At 52.4% G+C, this 16,108-nt stretch overlaps 1 protein-coding gene across 2 annotated transcripts in view; it reads right to left on the bottom strand.

The window, feature by feature from the left end:
- The window catches only part of PSD2 (pleckstrin and Sec7 domain containing 2), a 75,386-nt gene that overhangs the window by 6,936 nt on the left and 52,342 nt on the right, over positions 1-16,108 (bottom strand). The window contains exons 9-12 of one of the 2 annotated variants that reach the window (XM_039704414.1): positions 12,904-12,994; positions 11,608-11,651; positions 6,915-7,105; positions 5,762-5,832 (exon numbers count right to left, since the gene is read on the bottom strand). In XM_039704414.1, coding sequence (XP_039560348.1) covers positions 5,762-5,832; positions 6,915-7,105; positions 11,608-11,651; positions 12,904-12,994 — 397 coding nt within the window. The remainder of the gene's footprint in view (positions 1-5,761; positions 5,833-6,914; positions 7,106-11,607; positions 11,652-12,903; positions 12,995-16,108) is intronic. The other variant, XM_039704415.1, reaches the window with a different exon arrangement.

Below are 16,108 nucleotides of genomic sequence, written 5' to 3'. Positions count from 1 at the left end.
CCTGCTTTACTTTATCCTCTTCACACAAGTAGGGAATGTAGCAGTAACTATATGTGTCTCTATTTTATAAAAAGGTAGAAAACACCAAACATGGAACTCTGAAATGATGATCTTGGCACAGCACTTTTTAGGAAAAAAAGTTCAGTCAATCCTATGTTTACCCTTTTACTTTCCCAGCCACTTAATGCAGTATCCTGCCTCCCACTCTGCATCCTTGCCAGCACAACCAGTCGGATGGTGGGATGGCAGGGATGGACAGATGGATGCCTGGACAGGTGAAAAAAGAGCCAGGTGAAAGAACCTGGCCCTGGCTAAAGCAAACCACCACCCCAGCCACATTAGAGGCCATGCCAGGACAGGGTGTCCCTGGAAGGCCCTGCCTTGCCCTGATGATTACAGTGCAACAGGATTAATGTGCTCTATATTCTGCTTTCCTTAACTGCCTTGGGCTGTCAGCACAGCAGGTCTGTGTGGTGATGATGGTCTGTATGTCCCAAGCCTTCCTTAGCTTCCAAGCCAGAACGGTTCTGCAGATTTGCAAAAAGAAGTTTGTTTTCTATTTCCCACGTCCCAGTGGTACAAATGCAGCTGTTCAGGGAAAAGCTGCACTGCAGCCTCTGGGATGGTAACCCTGGGCGGTGGGGCTGCCCTCTGCTGTAGGGGCAGAAAGGTTTCCTCTCTGCTGCTCTTGAGAGCACTGAGGACCAGCACTCCCCAGCCCATGGATGTGGCTCACCCAGCTCTTGCTCCTGATGCTTCTGAAGCCTTTCTTCCCTCATTTTTCAAAGCAATCATCCTGTCCAGGGGAGTGGTTGCCATACTGTGCTCATCATCATATGAAACTTGGCCTGGTACACAAAAATGCCACGGGCCCACCCACAAATGTATGGCACAGCATCCTGGGGATGGAGAATCCCAAAGAAAAGCCCTGGCTTTCCAGCAGAGGAGGGCTGGGTGCTGCAGGCATCCTGTGTTTGGGGACACACTCAGGTGGGCAGTACAGATGACCTTGCCATCGTGGTGATTTCAGTAGCCAGAGGGATGGGCCATCAGCCTTTTTTGCAAAGAAAGACAAATGCTCTGCCTTGTGAAGACCTAATGTGTTACCCCACTGCAAGAGAAATATCTGCTCAGATATTGCTGCTCAGGCTTTACATATTATAGAGAGACTTCAACTGGGGATATTTTTCTGAGGCTGAAGCTCTCTGGATTTGAATAAATCTGACTGTGCTGTCCATGATCTCTTATTTCAAAATAAGCTTTCTGAAAATACAGCGCAAAATAGCCCAGCTTAATGGTGTGTGACAAGAGGAAACTGCCACAGCTGCTGAGTGCTTTGACTAATGCAGATCCTCATCTTGAATGGAATCATCAAGTATTGCCTCCGTGGATTTCAGGCTCTCAGGCATCAATGCTGCTGCAAGGAAAAATCCAATCTTCTTTTTCTAATGCTGGGCCCAGTAAATCAAGGTGAGGCTGACGGAAGCAGGTTCTCTCTTCCTTCAGCCTTGCTGTTCACAGGAGTGAGCGGTGCTGGAGGCTCCCTGCTGGGGATGGCTCTTCCAGGAGGCTCATCCCAATGCCAGGTGGTCACAATGGCACATCTGGCTGATAATGGTGGGAGATCCCAGTGCCTTTGGGTCACTGTCCCCTGCTGCCTACCCCTGTGAGCAGATCCACAACTAATCTCAAAGCTTGTTTGGCCAATAAAAGGCAAAGCAGGTGCTTCTCTTGTGCCTGCCTTTGTAGGGCACCTGGATGGGGTGGGAGAGCCCAGTGCATCAGTTCTGCTGCCCTCTCCTCTGGCCTCAGAACCAGCCCTGAGCTGTGCTGGGAATATGGACATGGACCAACAAATATTCCTCATACTCTGGCTTGCGAGTGGCTTTTCCTCTTCTTTCCTTTCTTCACCTCACATCCACCATCCTAAAAAACCATTTAATTAGGAAAATGAACCCCTGTGTCCTTTTCAGTCTAGTCAAGGTCTTGGCCTTCCCCAGAGCACCTGGCAAGTGTCTGCCTGCATGGGACAGCACCTGTGGCTCAGGGCTGTGCTGAACCCCCTCCTGGTTGGGGACAGGACCTGTGGGAAGACCTGCACCCTTTCAAGCACTTCTGTATAAAAGCACTTCATGCTTTATAGCTCTCCATCATTTTCATAACCCCCCTCTATGTGTGGTGATTAAGGGTTATTATCCCCATTTCACAGAGGTGAAGTAAGTTGCCAAAGGCCATGGAATGAGTCAGTGCCCAGAGCAGATTAGTGCACAGCAGAGGTGTGCCCTGCTCCCAAGCCTGCATTTCTTCCTCCAGACTCTGCTGCATCCCTTTAGGGGATCAAGCAATTGCTTCAGCAGACTGTGCTGGAACATGCTGATCCAGCAATTAAGACCAGCGAGTCAATGACATGTGACATCTCTTCATCAGGCTTATGGCTGCTGCCTGAATTGCTTCTGTCAGACTGACTTCTGCCTGTCCACCCACCCTTCTGCCTGTGCTATGTCCACCTCTCTCCGTATCTGGCCATTCCTCCTTTTTATTCACCCACCTACTCAGCCCCTCCTTCCTTCCACCTTCCCTCTACCTCTCAGTTACTCAACTTGCCCCTCAAAACCAAATGGAGTTCCCTGTTCAACTTACATGAATTTACTATTAAAGCCTAGATCCTTAATTTGGTCTGAGCAGAAAAGAACCTGTGCTGAACAAGCTGAACCTGTGCTCCATGGCATCAGGTGCTTCTGAAAGCAGTTACTTTCTCTGTCTTCCCATCAGAAAACCTTTCCCCAGTGATTTATGCTCATCCAAGGTTCTACTTTATGTTTTTCTGCAGTTGTCTTCTGCTGAGAGCTTGGGAGGCTGGCACACCACTTCCTTCCTGTATTGTGCAATTCCTTTGTTCTGCAAACCACCCGGCAGGCAAGAAATGACACCAAGGATCCACAGGGCAGGTGGATGTTTATCCACTCTCTGTTGTGGTGCTGGGAATGTTTACAAGTGACAGGGCAAGGACTTTGTCTTCGTGTTCTCATGCTTCTGTCCTGTCCCTGCAAGCCTGACAGACGCTGTCTATAGGCAAGCCCAAGGAATTCCCTGGAGAGGATTATAATGCAGTCTGGCAGCAGCTCATGAGTAAGAAACCCCTCTTTCCCCAAATCCTTTGCCCAAACATTCCTTCAGTTTATTTTTGTTGTTGTTCCAAATGCTACTTCCTTGGGGCATCCTTGGCAATTCTGGTCCCTCCTGCTAATTACACATCAGTCATGGCTCTTATTTATCAGACACTTTCATAACACAGCCAGATCTTGGGTGTTTTGTTCCTGCAGTCCTTGTCCAGAAAGAAAGCCCTCAGTCTCTGAGCCACTTGATCCTGAAGGTCATTGAGATAAGAGCATTGATCTCCTCACTGCCACGTCAGCCTCATCCTTGCTCTCTTTTTAAATCCTAAACACCTCAGGAAAACATAATGAACTTTGTTAATGAGTAGTCACTGCTGCAAGCCTTGTGCAGCAAAGAACCCCCAGTCCCTGTGCCCCAGCAATGACAGCCAGTGTTGGCTTCACGGCTCCTTCTACTGCCAGGGAGGAAAATTCCATCCTGAAAGGTATTTCATTCTCAGTATATACCCTCTTAGCAGACTCATCCCAAGAGAAGTCCTTGGTGGAAAATTCATTTAGATCCAAATGGTGCTGTGATAGTTGAAATGTCTTTTTTTTTTCCCCACAGAAAAAGTGTCATACAGTGAAATGCTGATGGTAACTCAGTACAAGTTAAATCCTCATGGGTAACCCATGGGTCAGCATGAGGACTCTGGTGGACTCCATGTGAAGATGTGTAATGAGACAAGGACTGAGGGGTGAGAAGAGTGCTCCTGGCTTGAAGAACACCATACTTAAGAGGGCTGGAGGAGATCTTGTGCTGCAATGCTCCTGGCTTGAAGAACACCATACTTAAGAGGGCTGGAGGAGATCTGGGCTCCCCCTTGTGCTGCAGCTTCCCTAAGCTGCAGGAGAGAGTGGCACAGCTGTAAAAACACCACTGGGCTAAGAGCAACCCACACTGGGAGTGAGGATCCACTGCTGCCAGATTTCTGCTGGCTTTTGACGTGTGCCACAGGACCTGGCGAAACACGAGAGGTGTGCTAGGAGCTCTGAGTCATAACTCCCTGCTGCCCCGAGGACCTTTCTGCCTCTCTTATATAATCCACTGTTTGTTTGCTCTCATTGCTGTGGAGATAATGCTGCAATAGGCAGGAGCATCTGCCCACGGGGAGTGCTGCTCCAGCAAGGTGAGTTCAATGGGTTACTGCACAGCATGTGCTGCTCAGGTAGTTCAGACTAGTTCAGTGGGTTATGTTGATGATGAACAGACATTTGGCATCCTGGGCTGCTCACACTGACATTGAAGTGAGCCCCTATCCAGTCTCCTCAGAAAAGAGGAGCCAGCAAATCCTCCAAGCATCCAAGTGCCAGAGAGCTGAATGTTAGAGCATTCAGGGAAGCTATTCCATGGTGACTTTGTGTCCCCCAAGGACCTGGGAATTACACTTGTGTTGACTGAAGGAGGCTACACAATGAACAGAGATGGAGAGAGGCACAGAGTGTCACTTGACAGCCCATGGAAAGGCCCAGGTCATCAAGGTCCTGAAGAATATAAATTTTCAGCATAGAACCATGGAATCACAGAATCTTCTGAGCTGGAAGGGACCCACAAAGACCACCAACTCTAACTCCTGGCCCTGCACAATCCAGCCTGCGTCTGAGAGCCTTATCCAAATGCTGGGCCTAATGTCCCCAGGGCACAGATGTGCCTCCTGGCTGACAGGCACTGCTGATTCATATTCAACTGGCCATCAACCAGGATCTCAGGTCCCCCTCCACAGCTGCTCTCCAGCCTCTCATTCCCCAGTCTGTGCATCCAGGATTACCCTGTCCCAGGGGCAGAATCCAGCACTTTGTTAAACTTCATACAGTCAATGACTGCCCGGGCCTTACATTTGTCAGGGTCTCTCTGCAGGGCCTTTCCTTTGAGGGAGTCAACAGCCCCTCTCAGTTTAGTATTGCCTGCAAACTTACTCAGTATTCCCTTGAGTCCTGTGTCCAAGTCATTTATGAAGATGTTGAAGAGCACAGGGCAGAGGATGGAGCCCTGTGACAGGTCACCAGTCTGATGTCACCCCAGTCACTGTCACCCTTTGTGCCCAGCCTGTCAGCCAAGTGCTCACCCACCACAGGATGTGTTTATCCAGCTGTGTGCTGGACATTCTGTCCAGAAGGATCCTGTGAGAGACAGTATCAAAAGCTTCAGTGAAACCCAGAGATATTACATCAGCTAGCTTCCTATGCCAGACTCAATAAAGCTGAGCATAATCAGATCTATGCCAGCAAATAAAACTATAGGCAGGATAGGACTGCTCAGATGCTCCACCTCTTCACCTTGCTGTTTATTTCTCCCCAACATCCTATTTCATCTATCCATATCATCTGTCCATTCATCTTCCCCAACAGCTCCTACTTGCTGGGATCCTTCTGCAGAAATCTGTGTTTCCTCTTTCATGCTTCTTCCTCAAGGGTTCCCTTTGAGGCTGTGAATAGTGCCCTGAACATGAACACCACCACCAAAGATGAGAGCATCCTCCAGCTCTGGTCTCTGGAGGAGCTCTGTTATGTCCATGCATGAGTTAGAACATGGATTCACCTCTGCCTGGGTGTGTGGCTGCATGACTGCTTTGGAGACAGCAAAAGGAAGAGTACCCCATGGTTACCTTTTGTAAATAAAGGACGGTCCCCTTAAGCACAGCATAAAATTTCTTCCAACCTCTTCTTCCTCTGGGAGCTAAAAAAGGAAGAACATTTGATTGTACACGTCTGCCAGCGCTGCTTCACCTTCCAGGCAAACCCAGCCCTTCTCCTGACCCACCAGAGGCACTCACTGATGCCCAGAGCTCCCACACCTCCAGGCCAATGCTCACCAGTGGTCTGTGAGCAGGGACAGGTGTTTGAGGGACAGTGGCTGGGCTCTGCAGCTTCCCAGCAGGAACACAAGCAGATCAGAGCCAGACATGAGCTGGTACAGGGCTACCAGTGGACACCTGGAAATCTCTGCTTCTCCAAACCCAGGTTCATGTTCCTTGGACCCTAATGCTTGGAGAGCAGAGACATTCCTTGAGCTCTTCAGCTTGGAATTGAGCAGCTGGATAAGGCAGCTTCTGGTCCCCTGAGGAGGGAGCATTACCATCTTGATGGGCTTGGGGACAGAGAGCTTGGCAGAATCTGGAGAGGGGTGGGAGGTGAGAGCCATCCACATCACCACCAGAGAGCTGATCCTCCAAGCACGGGCTATTAAAAAGGTGCTGGAAGCAAGGGAGGCCTTTGGTGGTAATCTCTACTCAAGACTTTTTAATCAGCTGCAGTGACTGGGCCAATCATATCAATTAGCAAAAGGAATTACTCAAGGTTTAATTAATCTCTGCTCATTAACAGCTCCCAAATACCTTTACCTTTCCTGTAATGCCATGTGCTGGTAGCAGAGCTACGGGTGTTCTGTTGTCCAGCCAGCACATGGCAGGACACGGACAGGAGCAAAGCTTGGCAGACCAGACTGTCCCCAGGGTCGGGGCTGGAGTGGACAGCTGCTGAGGAACCAGCCTTCCCCCACTGCTCAGAGACTGGGATTTGGCGGATGGAAGACCAGGTCTGTCTGGGTTAGATTCCTTGGCAGTCAGAAGGGAACACTGAGGCTTCCTGAAGACACGCCTACCTACAAATGCCTCAAAACGCCCTCCTTTTCTCTGTCCTAGCACTTATGGGGATCTTTCCTGTGATGCCTGGGATGTGGTGAGGAAATGCCTTCACCAGGAGAGTCAGGGCAAGGCTCTGGGACTGCCTGGGGCACCTCTCCTGTCCCTGGTCACGTACTTCTCTTCCCATCCATGTCTGCGTGGGTTTTCCGGGTGAGGACGCCGTGCTTGTAGGTGACAGCGTTCAGCGCCTGGGGGATGTCCAGGAAGGGGTTGCTGCTGTCAACAATCCTCGTCACTTTCTTCGCGCTGGCTCCGAATTTGTCATCTACCAGCTCCGAGAGGGATTTCCTCAACTCGTCCTCGTCACTTGGAAACAGAATCAGAGAAGAGACTCAGCGGAGGTGAGGTGGGTTTGGTCACAATGCAAAGCAGCCCTACTTGCTTTGGGTTTAGAGTTTTTATTTACAGGACTGGTCAGAGGAATAAAAAGGAAGGAGATGTCAGGACCATAACACAGAGAGTGCCAATAGTGGGGTCTGAGCTAGGAGGAGTGTGGGTGGCAGGTAACTGTCCCAGTGGACCCACTGTGAGGTCACTCAGAACAGATAAGGGACTCCGTGCTTGTCTGAACACCAAGAAACTGCAGACATCCCATGCTGACACTGCAAATATCTCACAGGAAAAGCCTTCCAATTCTGTGTCCTAAAGCCAGAGCTTAAGGAGGATTTTTGCTGAAGACCAAGGTATTACCAGCATTCCACAGCTGCTCAGAGGCAATGCCTGGGGCCTCCTAGACAGTGAAGTACCTTTAGGAATGTCCTCTGCATCTTTGAGGAACAGAAGATCTGCAGACATTTGGGAGATGAACCTACTCTGGCACAAAGAAAGCAGAGCTTGTATGGGAAGTGGTAGTTCCCAGTGTCCCTGGGACATGAGGGAGAAAGAGCAAACAGGGCTTTTCTGCCCTGTCTGACACACATCAATGTCTAAATGGGATGAGTGGTCACCTCAGGCTGCAGATCAGGTTGGGACCAAACCTCAGTGACTGACCCTCAGTGAATCCACTGGCTGGGATGTGAGCAGTAAAACACAATTCCTCACCTTCAGCATGCACATGGCCAAAGCATCTGACACCTCTTGGAAGAGAAGGATGATTCCTCAGCCCTCAGCTCCCACAGGAGTCCTGGGGCTCAGGCAGAGCCCAGATACTGCTCCTGGCTGGGGAGTCAGTAGGGCTCAGGTGTTTGGGCTGCACCCCTCTGTGCTCCTCGCTGTTGGTCACATACCTCCCTGTCTGGTGGGAGCTGTGGGCAAGGGCATCTCCTTCCCTGGGGTGGACAAGGACACAAGGCAGAGCCAGCAGAGACAAGAGGATCCCGGCTGCGCAAGGTTATGACTCAATGCCAGGTCTCTGACAGAAAACCAGGTACCCTGCCAGGGAGTCCCTGACCCAGGTCCCCCATGTCAGGGGGCATCTGTCCCCTGCAGAGGAGCTGAGGGCTCTGAGCCTGCAGCCCAGCAGGACACCCTGCAGCAAGGCAGGCCCCAGGCCGGCTGGGATGAGTGAAGGGATGCGGGGATACAGTGGGGTTGTGGGGGTGAAGAAAGGCAGGAGGGAGCTGGATGCTGCTGACTGGAGACACCCCACTGCAGTGGGACCCCAGCAGAATGACATCCTCAGCAGAGTGACATCCCCAGCAGAGTGACATCCCCGGGACCCTGGCAGGGTGACATCCCCAGCAGAGTGACATCTTCAGCAGAGTGACATCCCTGGGACCCCGGCAGGGTGACATCCCCAGGACCCCAGCAGGGTGACATCCCTGGCAGGGTGACATCCCTGGGATGTGCCTGAGCAGCGTGACATCCCTGGAGCCCTGGCAGAGTGACATCCCCAGGATGTGCCTGAGCAGGGTGACATCCCCAAGACCCTTGCAGGGTGACATCCCTGGCAGGGTGACATTCCCGGGATGTGCCCGAGCACGGTGACATCCCCAGCAGGGTGACATCCCGGGACCCCAGCAGGGTGCCATCCCTGGCAGGGTGACATCCCCGGGATGTGCTCGAGCAGGGTGAGATCCCTGGGATGTGCCTGGGCAGCGTGACATCCCTGGAGCCCTGGCAGGGTGACATCCCTGGCAGGGTGACATCCTCAGGATGTGATTGAGCAGAGTGACATACCTGGGACCCCAGCAGGGTGACATCCCAGGACCCCGGCAGGGTGCCATCGTTGGCAGGGCAACATCCCTGGGATGTGACCGGGCAGGGTGACATCCCCGGCAGGGTGACATCCCTGGGAACCCGGCAGGGTGACATCCCAGGACCCCGGTAGGGTGACATCCCCAGGATGTGACCAAGCAGGGTGACATCCTCAGGATGTGCTTGAGCAGGGTGACATCCCTGGGACCCAGCAGGGTGCCATCCTTGGCAGGGTGACATCCCCGGGACCCCGGCAGGGTGACATTCCCGGGATCCCGGTAGGGTGACATCTCCGGCAGGGTGACATTCCCGGGATGTGCCCGAGCATGGTGACATCCCCGGCAGGGTGCCATCCCGGGACCCCAGCAGGGTGCCAGCCCTGGCAGGGTGACATCCCCGGGAGGTGCCCGGGCAGGGTGACATCCCCAGGAGGTGCCCAGCAGGGTGACATCCCTGGCAGGGTAACATCCCCGGGATGTGCTCGAGCACAGTGAGATCCCTGGGATGTGCCTGGGCAGCGTGACATCCCTGGAGCCCTGGCAGGGTGACATCCCTGGCAGGGTGACATCCTCAGGATGTGCTTGAGCAGGGTGACATCCCCGGGACCCTGGCAGGGTGCCATCTCTGGCAGGGTGACATCCTGGGACCCCAGCAGGGTGCCATCCCCGGCAGGGTGACATCCCTGGGAACCCGGCAGGGTGACATCCCAGGACCCCGGTAGGGTGACATCCCCAGGATGTGACCAAGCAGGGTGACATCCTCAGGATGTGCTTGAGCAGGGTGACATCCCTGGGACCCAGCAGGGTGCCATCCTTGGCAGGGTGACATCCCCGGGACCCCGGCAGGGTGACATTCCCGGGATCCCGGTAGCAGGGTGACATCCCTGGCAGGGTAACATCCCCGGGATGTGCTCGAGCACAGTGAGATCCCTGGGATGTGCCTGGGCAGCGTGACATCCCTGGAGCCCTGGCAGGGTGACATCCCTGGCAGGGTGACATCCCCAAGACCCTTGCAGGGTGACATCCCTGGCAGGGTGACATCCTCAGGATGTGCTTGAGCAGGGTGACATCCCCGGGACCCTGGCAGGGTGCCATCCCCGGCAGGGTGACATCCCCAGGACCCCAGCAGGGTGCCATCCCCGGCAGGGTGACATCCCGGGAGGTGGCCGGGCAGGGGCAGTGTGGCAGGCGTTGTGTGAGCACAGATGTGCTCCTGCTGAGCTCCCTCACGTAGAGCAGCCCGCAGCTCCCTCTCGTGACAGAGCCCACGCGTGACGCCGCGTCACGCAGGGAGCCACGCAGAGAGGATCCAACCCGCGCCCGATGCTTTGTTTGGTCAGGGCAATGCCAGGAAGACAGCAGGTGATGGCACAGAAGGTCCTGCTCTCTCCGGACACAAGAGAGGTCTAAGACTGAGCAGAGAGGAGGGGAATGTCCCCTGTGCCAGTGTAAGAGCTCAGGTCTGCCACGGGCTTGCCCTGGAGGGACACTGGAGTTGGGGAGCTCACTGATGAGCCTGGCCTGTGCTCTGAGTGAGGAGCAGGGGAAGAAGCACTGAGGGAGGTGCTGTGTGACCCTGTGATGGAGCCCTCCCTGCCAGCTGTTTCCAGGCTCGTTTCAGGGTAACAAATAATGATCTCATCGAACTTTGGATGGCATAAAAAAGAGGGGTACGAGGCCACCGCTGAGAGGACCAGGAGCAGCCGGGCGCTGCGCTGGGGCTCCGGGCCACGAACATGAACTGCAGGAGCAGCCGGGGTGTCCTGGCAGGACAGAGGGCAGGAGCAGCCTGGGCTGTGTAACAGCGGCACGGTGAGGAGGCCAAGAGAAGTGACTGCCTGCTCTGCACTCCCTGCATCGTATGGTGATACAGCAAACAGCACAGGGCATCAGCGCGGTGACAGACTTCAGCTGAGGCCAAAAAACCTAGGGCTGGAGCACTTGCAATGTAAGAAACAGCTGAGAGAACTAGACTTGTTCAATCTGCAGAAGAGATGGCTTTGGGGGACCTCATGGCAGCCTTGTGTGAGGGGTTATTGAGAGGACAAAGCTGGGCTCTTCACTGTGGTGCATGGCACAAGGACAAGAGACAGTGGGCAGAAGTCAAAACAGCAGAAATAAGAGAAAATGCCACTCTCATAATAATAAAGTATTGGTTTGTGGATCCAGAGGGGCTGTGGGTTCCCCATCCTTGGAGGGTTTCAGGATCAAATTGAACAAAGCCCCGAGCACCCTGGTCTGAACCCAGTGATGACCATAATTTCAGGAGGAAGCTGAACTAGAGATATCCCAAGCACTCTTCCTTTTTAATCAATTCTCTGATACTATTTCCAGAAAAAAATCCATGTGGGAGAGATGGAAAGTCTCAATGACCAAAATAACCCCAGATCCTTGCTTGTGCAGAGACATCAGAAGCACGTGGAGACGAAGAGCATTTTACAAGTGTAATAGTAAACAAAGAGGGCATTCCCTTCCTTTAGGTCCACAGACTGTCACCAACCTTCCCAACTGCCTTTGTGCCTAAGCCATAAATAAACTGCATTTGTCTGTCTGCAGAGAGACTTCAGGACTTAAGGGCTTGGCAGGAAATGTTCTGGGATTGTAAGCATGACTTAGGACCTGCCAACTACTTGGAAAGACACACTATCCCTTCAATGCTCAGCATATACTTACATGGCCCACTCCAGCTTCTCATTCTTGATGGAGTTATACAGTGTCTGAAAAAAGAACATGGAATTAGCTGTGTCTGCTTGTGGAGACAACTCCTCCTCCACACTCTGTGTTCTTGGAGATCCTTTCCCTGCTGAACTGTCCTGGAGAAGCATTTCCCAGTGAGCAGGATGGCTGCTGTCCTGCTGGACCCCTTCATTCTGTGTGCTACACTGGGAATTGGACTGGACACAGCTGCAGCAGAGGGTTCTGGCAGCCAGCCCTGCTCAGGAGCCTCAGTATGACATTTTTGACTCATTCTGGGTGCTGTACCTAGTTCTGAGTAAATCCTGGCCTACACAGAGTGGTAGAAGACTCTGGGATATGCCATGATGCCTTCAATGTCTTAACTAGGCAAAATGACAGGGGAGGCTTGAACTGAGTAGCAGAGGAGGGATGGAGGACCTTGGAATCAGCTTTTCCAGTTCCTTCTGTGCACAATTCCAGTGGCTTCCCTGGAGCACTGGAAAAGAAGCAGGAATAGGCTAGCAGAGCAGAATGTGGAGGTGGTCCTGACCATACAGAGGGATAGGATAGGGTAAGGTCTGCTTGGGAGATGGGGATGCCACCCCAGACATGATGTGACACCCCCAATGTGGCACCTCTCATTCCAGCCTCCTTCCATGCAGTGAAATTCAGGGCAGGCTGCTGGACCTGCAGCAGGTGCAGAGAGCAGTGGTGCTGCTGAACCATGTGGCAGGAAAAATGCTCCCTTTGGAACATTTAATATGATGTGACACCCCCAATGTGGCACCTCTCATTCCAGCCTCCTTCCATGCAGTGAAATTCAGGGCAGGCTGCTGGACCTGCAGCAGGTGCAGAGAGCAGTGGTGCTGAATCATGTGGCAGGAAAAATACTCCCTTTGGGACATTTAACCAGATCCCATGGTACTGCACTGGTTGTGTTGGAACATTGCACTTCATCACTGGGTAGGGGAGGCTAAGAAAAGTTTTGGTGCTGGATGATCATGTTTTGGGGTGGGGAGTACCTTGCTTTGGGAATTATCTGAAATGCTGGGGGGAAAGGCCCCTGGTAGGCTCTGAGGGCAGGCCACAAATGCCACAAATCTGGACAAAACACCACTAGGGAACAGATCTATTTTGGCTCACTGTAAGTTAGCAGAGACATTCATGGGGGTTACAATTCTTCCCCTGAAACAAGTGGAAAATGCTGATTGAAGGGCTCAGGGTGTCCCAGCAGGACTAGGTGGCACTGCATTAATAATGACAGCATCCCACTGTCTATTTATATCACATTACCTTCAGCAAATCCTTGGCAAAGTCCTTCCCATCATTCAGCCCATCCAGGTTTGCTATGAACTGTTGGCAGGACATCTTTTTGCCAATGTTCTGTAAGGCAAAGAAGCAGCTCATTAAACTTGTGGAGAGTTTTGACTTTAATCAGTGTCTTTCAAAGAACAATTTTATATGTAGTGCTGAAGCTTGGGCTTGTCCCAGTAGCTCAAAGGGCTTCTGATCTGATTTGCTGTTGGGCTCTCTGCTTTATTTGCTCATGCTAGCATCCAAATGTTCCAAATGGCCTCTTTTTTAATGGTGGAAATAAGACACCTGAAAATAGCCTCTCCAGCTCTTGCTGGAGTGGTCCTGGGTACAGGCTCTGTGTCTCAAAACTCAAGATAAGCACTCCACCTGTGAAATGACAATGTTTGGATGGGGCTGCAAGCCTGCTGTGAGAGAAATTGTGTGAGCTTGCAGTGCCAGCACCTGGAACAGCCAGCAATGGGCAGGGGAGTGCTGGGCCTTGATGGAAGCTGCTATTTTTGATTGCCAGTATAAAAAGAAATGGTCCAGCTACTGGTACTGTGGAGAGGGCAACACAAGTACACTGGGAGAACCTCACAGCCTGGAGCACTCAGCACCAGCTAATGCCAACAATGTTTGGTACTGATGCTTCCAGGCCACCTGGCATCCCTGGTATCATGGCTTCATCACCTGTGGCATCTGTCTTCCCAAAGCCTTCATCCTTCACTTCCTCAGCCTGCAAGGGTTGAGGCAGGCAGCCTCTTCCCAATCCTCCCCTGCAATCCTACCTCTCCAAAGGGATGGAGCAGAGGTGCAGAAGAGTCAGTGGCAATTACAGGGTTCAGAAAAAGGAGTTTGATGTCACAAAGGAAAGATGGGGGTCTCCAGTGCCATGTTATATCCTTCACAGCCTTGGTGTGTGGGGCAGACCCTGGTGACATCGCTTGGAGGGGGCAGTGGAGCCAGGGAGGACAGCCATGAGCTGCCACTGATGGTCCTGAGGGTCCCAAGAGCTTCCTGACATTCTTGGGCTCCACATCAAGATATGGGCAGGGTGAGCATCCAGAAGTTTGTGGGAGGATGGCCCAGACAGCAGAGTCAGAGCCCTGCTGAGGGCTCAGTGAGGAAGAGGAAGGGCCTCAGTGGATCTGGCAGGGGATGAAGGTGCAGCAGATGATACAGGAGACACCCTGAAGAGTGAGATGTGTCCTCTGTGCAAGGAAATAACCTCCTGAAAGAGATGACACCAGCAACCTCTGCCCACAAATGTGCACTGCAGATCACCTGGTGGCTTCTCTCCAGATGAAAGCACGAGAAAGAAATGAGGCTTTGGGATTAGCTCAGTGTGCCCCCCTCACCCCCTGCCTTCTGTGTGTGCAAACCAGGCTGCACAGCGAGCCAGGCACTGCCTTTGAGCAGCTCTGTCTGATACTCCTAATTATGCCTCCTGCTGGTGCCAGCTCCAGATGAGCTGGCTCCCTTGAGAGATCAAGAAAAAGAGGAGTAAAGCAGTGTTACAAATCTGCAGTGCCTGGGGACGTGGTGTGGCACAACACAGCTCGGCCCTCGTGGCTTCCTCCCGGGGAGCTCCACTAGCCAGAGCTGCCAGCCAGGGTTCAGTGGGTACAGGGGATGCAGAAGGGCTCAGGAAAGGAGCAGACATGCAGGGATTTCAGCAGAGAGGAGAAATTTGTGTGCTTGCTGGCCAGCAGTGAATTTCGGACAGAAAAGATAAAGGAAAAATCCAGCAGCACAAGAGAGTGTGGGTGGGGAAAGGGAGGAGGGCAAGGAGCCTCCAGAGGCAGGGAGCTGGCAGGTGAGGCAGCTGTTGTCTGAGAGAGGCACGGAATTGCTTTGCAGGGAGAAGGTGCCTATTCCCAGCCCTGCCCTGAGGCAGGGGAGCAGAACCCACAGCACTGGCCTCCGAGCCCCAAGAGTGATTCAGCACTGCATGCAGAGGCCAAGGCATCTTTGGAAGTGAGTGGATACAGTGAAGGAACACAAATTATGTTCTCACAAGCCCCTTTTGGGATTTCTCATGTGAATCCCAAGGGATGCCTTCCTTTTTGCTGTGTGATCTCTCCCTTTCTCTGGTACAAGAGACCTCTGAGCTCCCCTGGGGCAGCAGCCACACAGTGGAAAACCAGATAATTGCTGAGTAACTGATCTGGTCCTGGATGTGTTCTAGGCTGCTGGAACAAACCTGCAAATTCTGGGTACCAGTGAGCCCTGGGCCACACAAACCTGCTGTGGGCAGCCTGGTGTCACTCTGCTCACACCTCAGAGCTCCCCAGCCCTCTGAGTGCTGCAAACACAGCACTGCTGCTGACACTGAGCCCTGAGCTCAGCTTAAGGACACAACCACAGGGTTTGTAACATTAATAGGAGTGGAGAAATGGAGTTAGGACCTGCCCAGGATCCCATTTCAGGCTTTGTTTGGTGCTATGCTTTTTGAAATCCCATTATTACTCCAGAAGGTGGCATTTCCTAAAGGGCCAAAATGCACCCATGAGTGCTGGTGATGCAAAGGAGTTGATCTGTCACTGTCCTCCCATGGCCAGGAGGGCCAGCAGTGACAGTGGGAAAGGACACAGCCTTCAGCTTTGTCTTCATGGGGCAGATGGAACAGGGCAGTGCTTTCTTTGCCATAAGAACTCATGGAGCTCAAACAGCACCAGCAGGGCAAGGCAGAAAGTTGCAACAACTTGGATTATTCTACATCTATAGTCTTGATGCTTCAGGATGTAGCCTTTCTATTTTTCAGATCCTGCACTGCTTTAGAGTATAGCTCTAAAACTCCATGGCCTGTCAGCTGCTGAGATTTATTGAGATAAAACAATTCCTCTCTAGGCCTGGAACTCAAGGACATCTCAATGTTTACAGCCCGGAGAGGTGTAAACAACAGTGAACTGGGGGGATTGGAGTAAATTACTTCATTACCTGAAGCTGTAATTGGAAGATTAACCCATGATATGTAAATGAACCAAACTTCAAATTGCCTGAAAATCGTCACCATTGTCCATCCTGGGTGTAGCCCTTCAGAGGCTTTTGACTGCCCAAGCTGTACCTGTTGAAGGCCTTCCATAAATACCTGCTTTTACTCTCTTAATCTTGTCTAGCCTCTGTTCTAGGTGCCCTCTCCAAGGCATCAGCCTTGGGATGCTTGTTGTACTTGGAATGTTCTTGGTGACCACTGGCTTTT

This window comes from Passer montanus, unplaced genomic scaffold (genome assembly GCF_014805655.1).
Source record: "Passer montanus isolate IOZ18808 unplaced genomic scaffold, ASM1480565v1 scaffold174, whole genome shotgun sequence".
Taxonomy (NCBI): Eukaryota; Metazoa; Chordata; class Aves; order Passeriformes; family Passeridae; genus Passer; species Passer montanus.
This window is presented reverse-complemented; position numbering and strand designations above follow the sequence as displayed.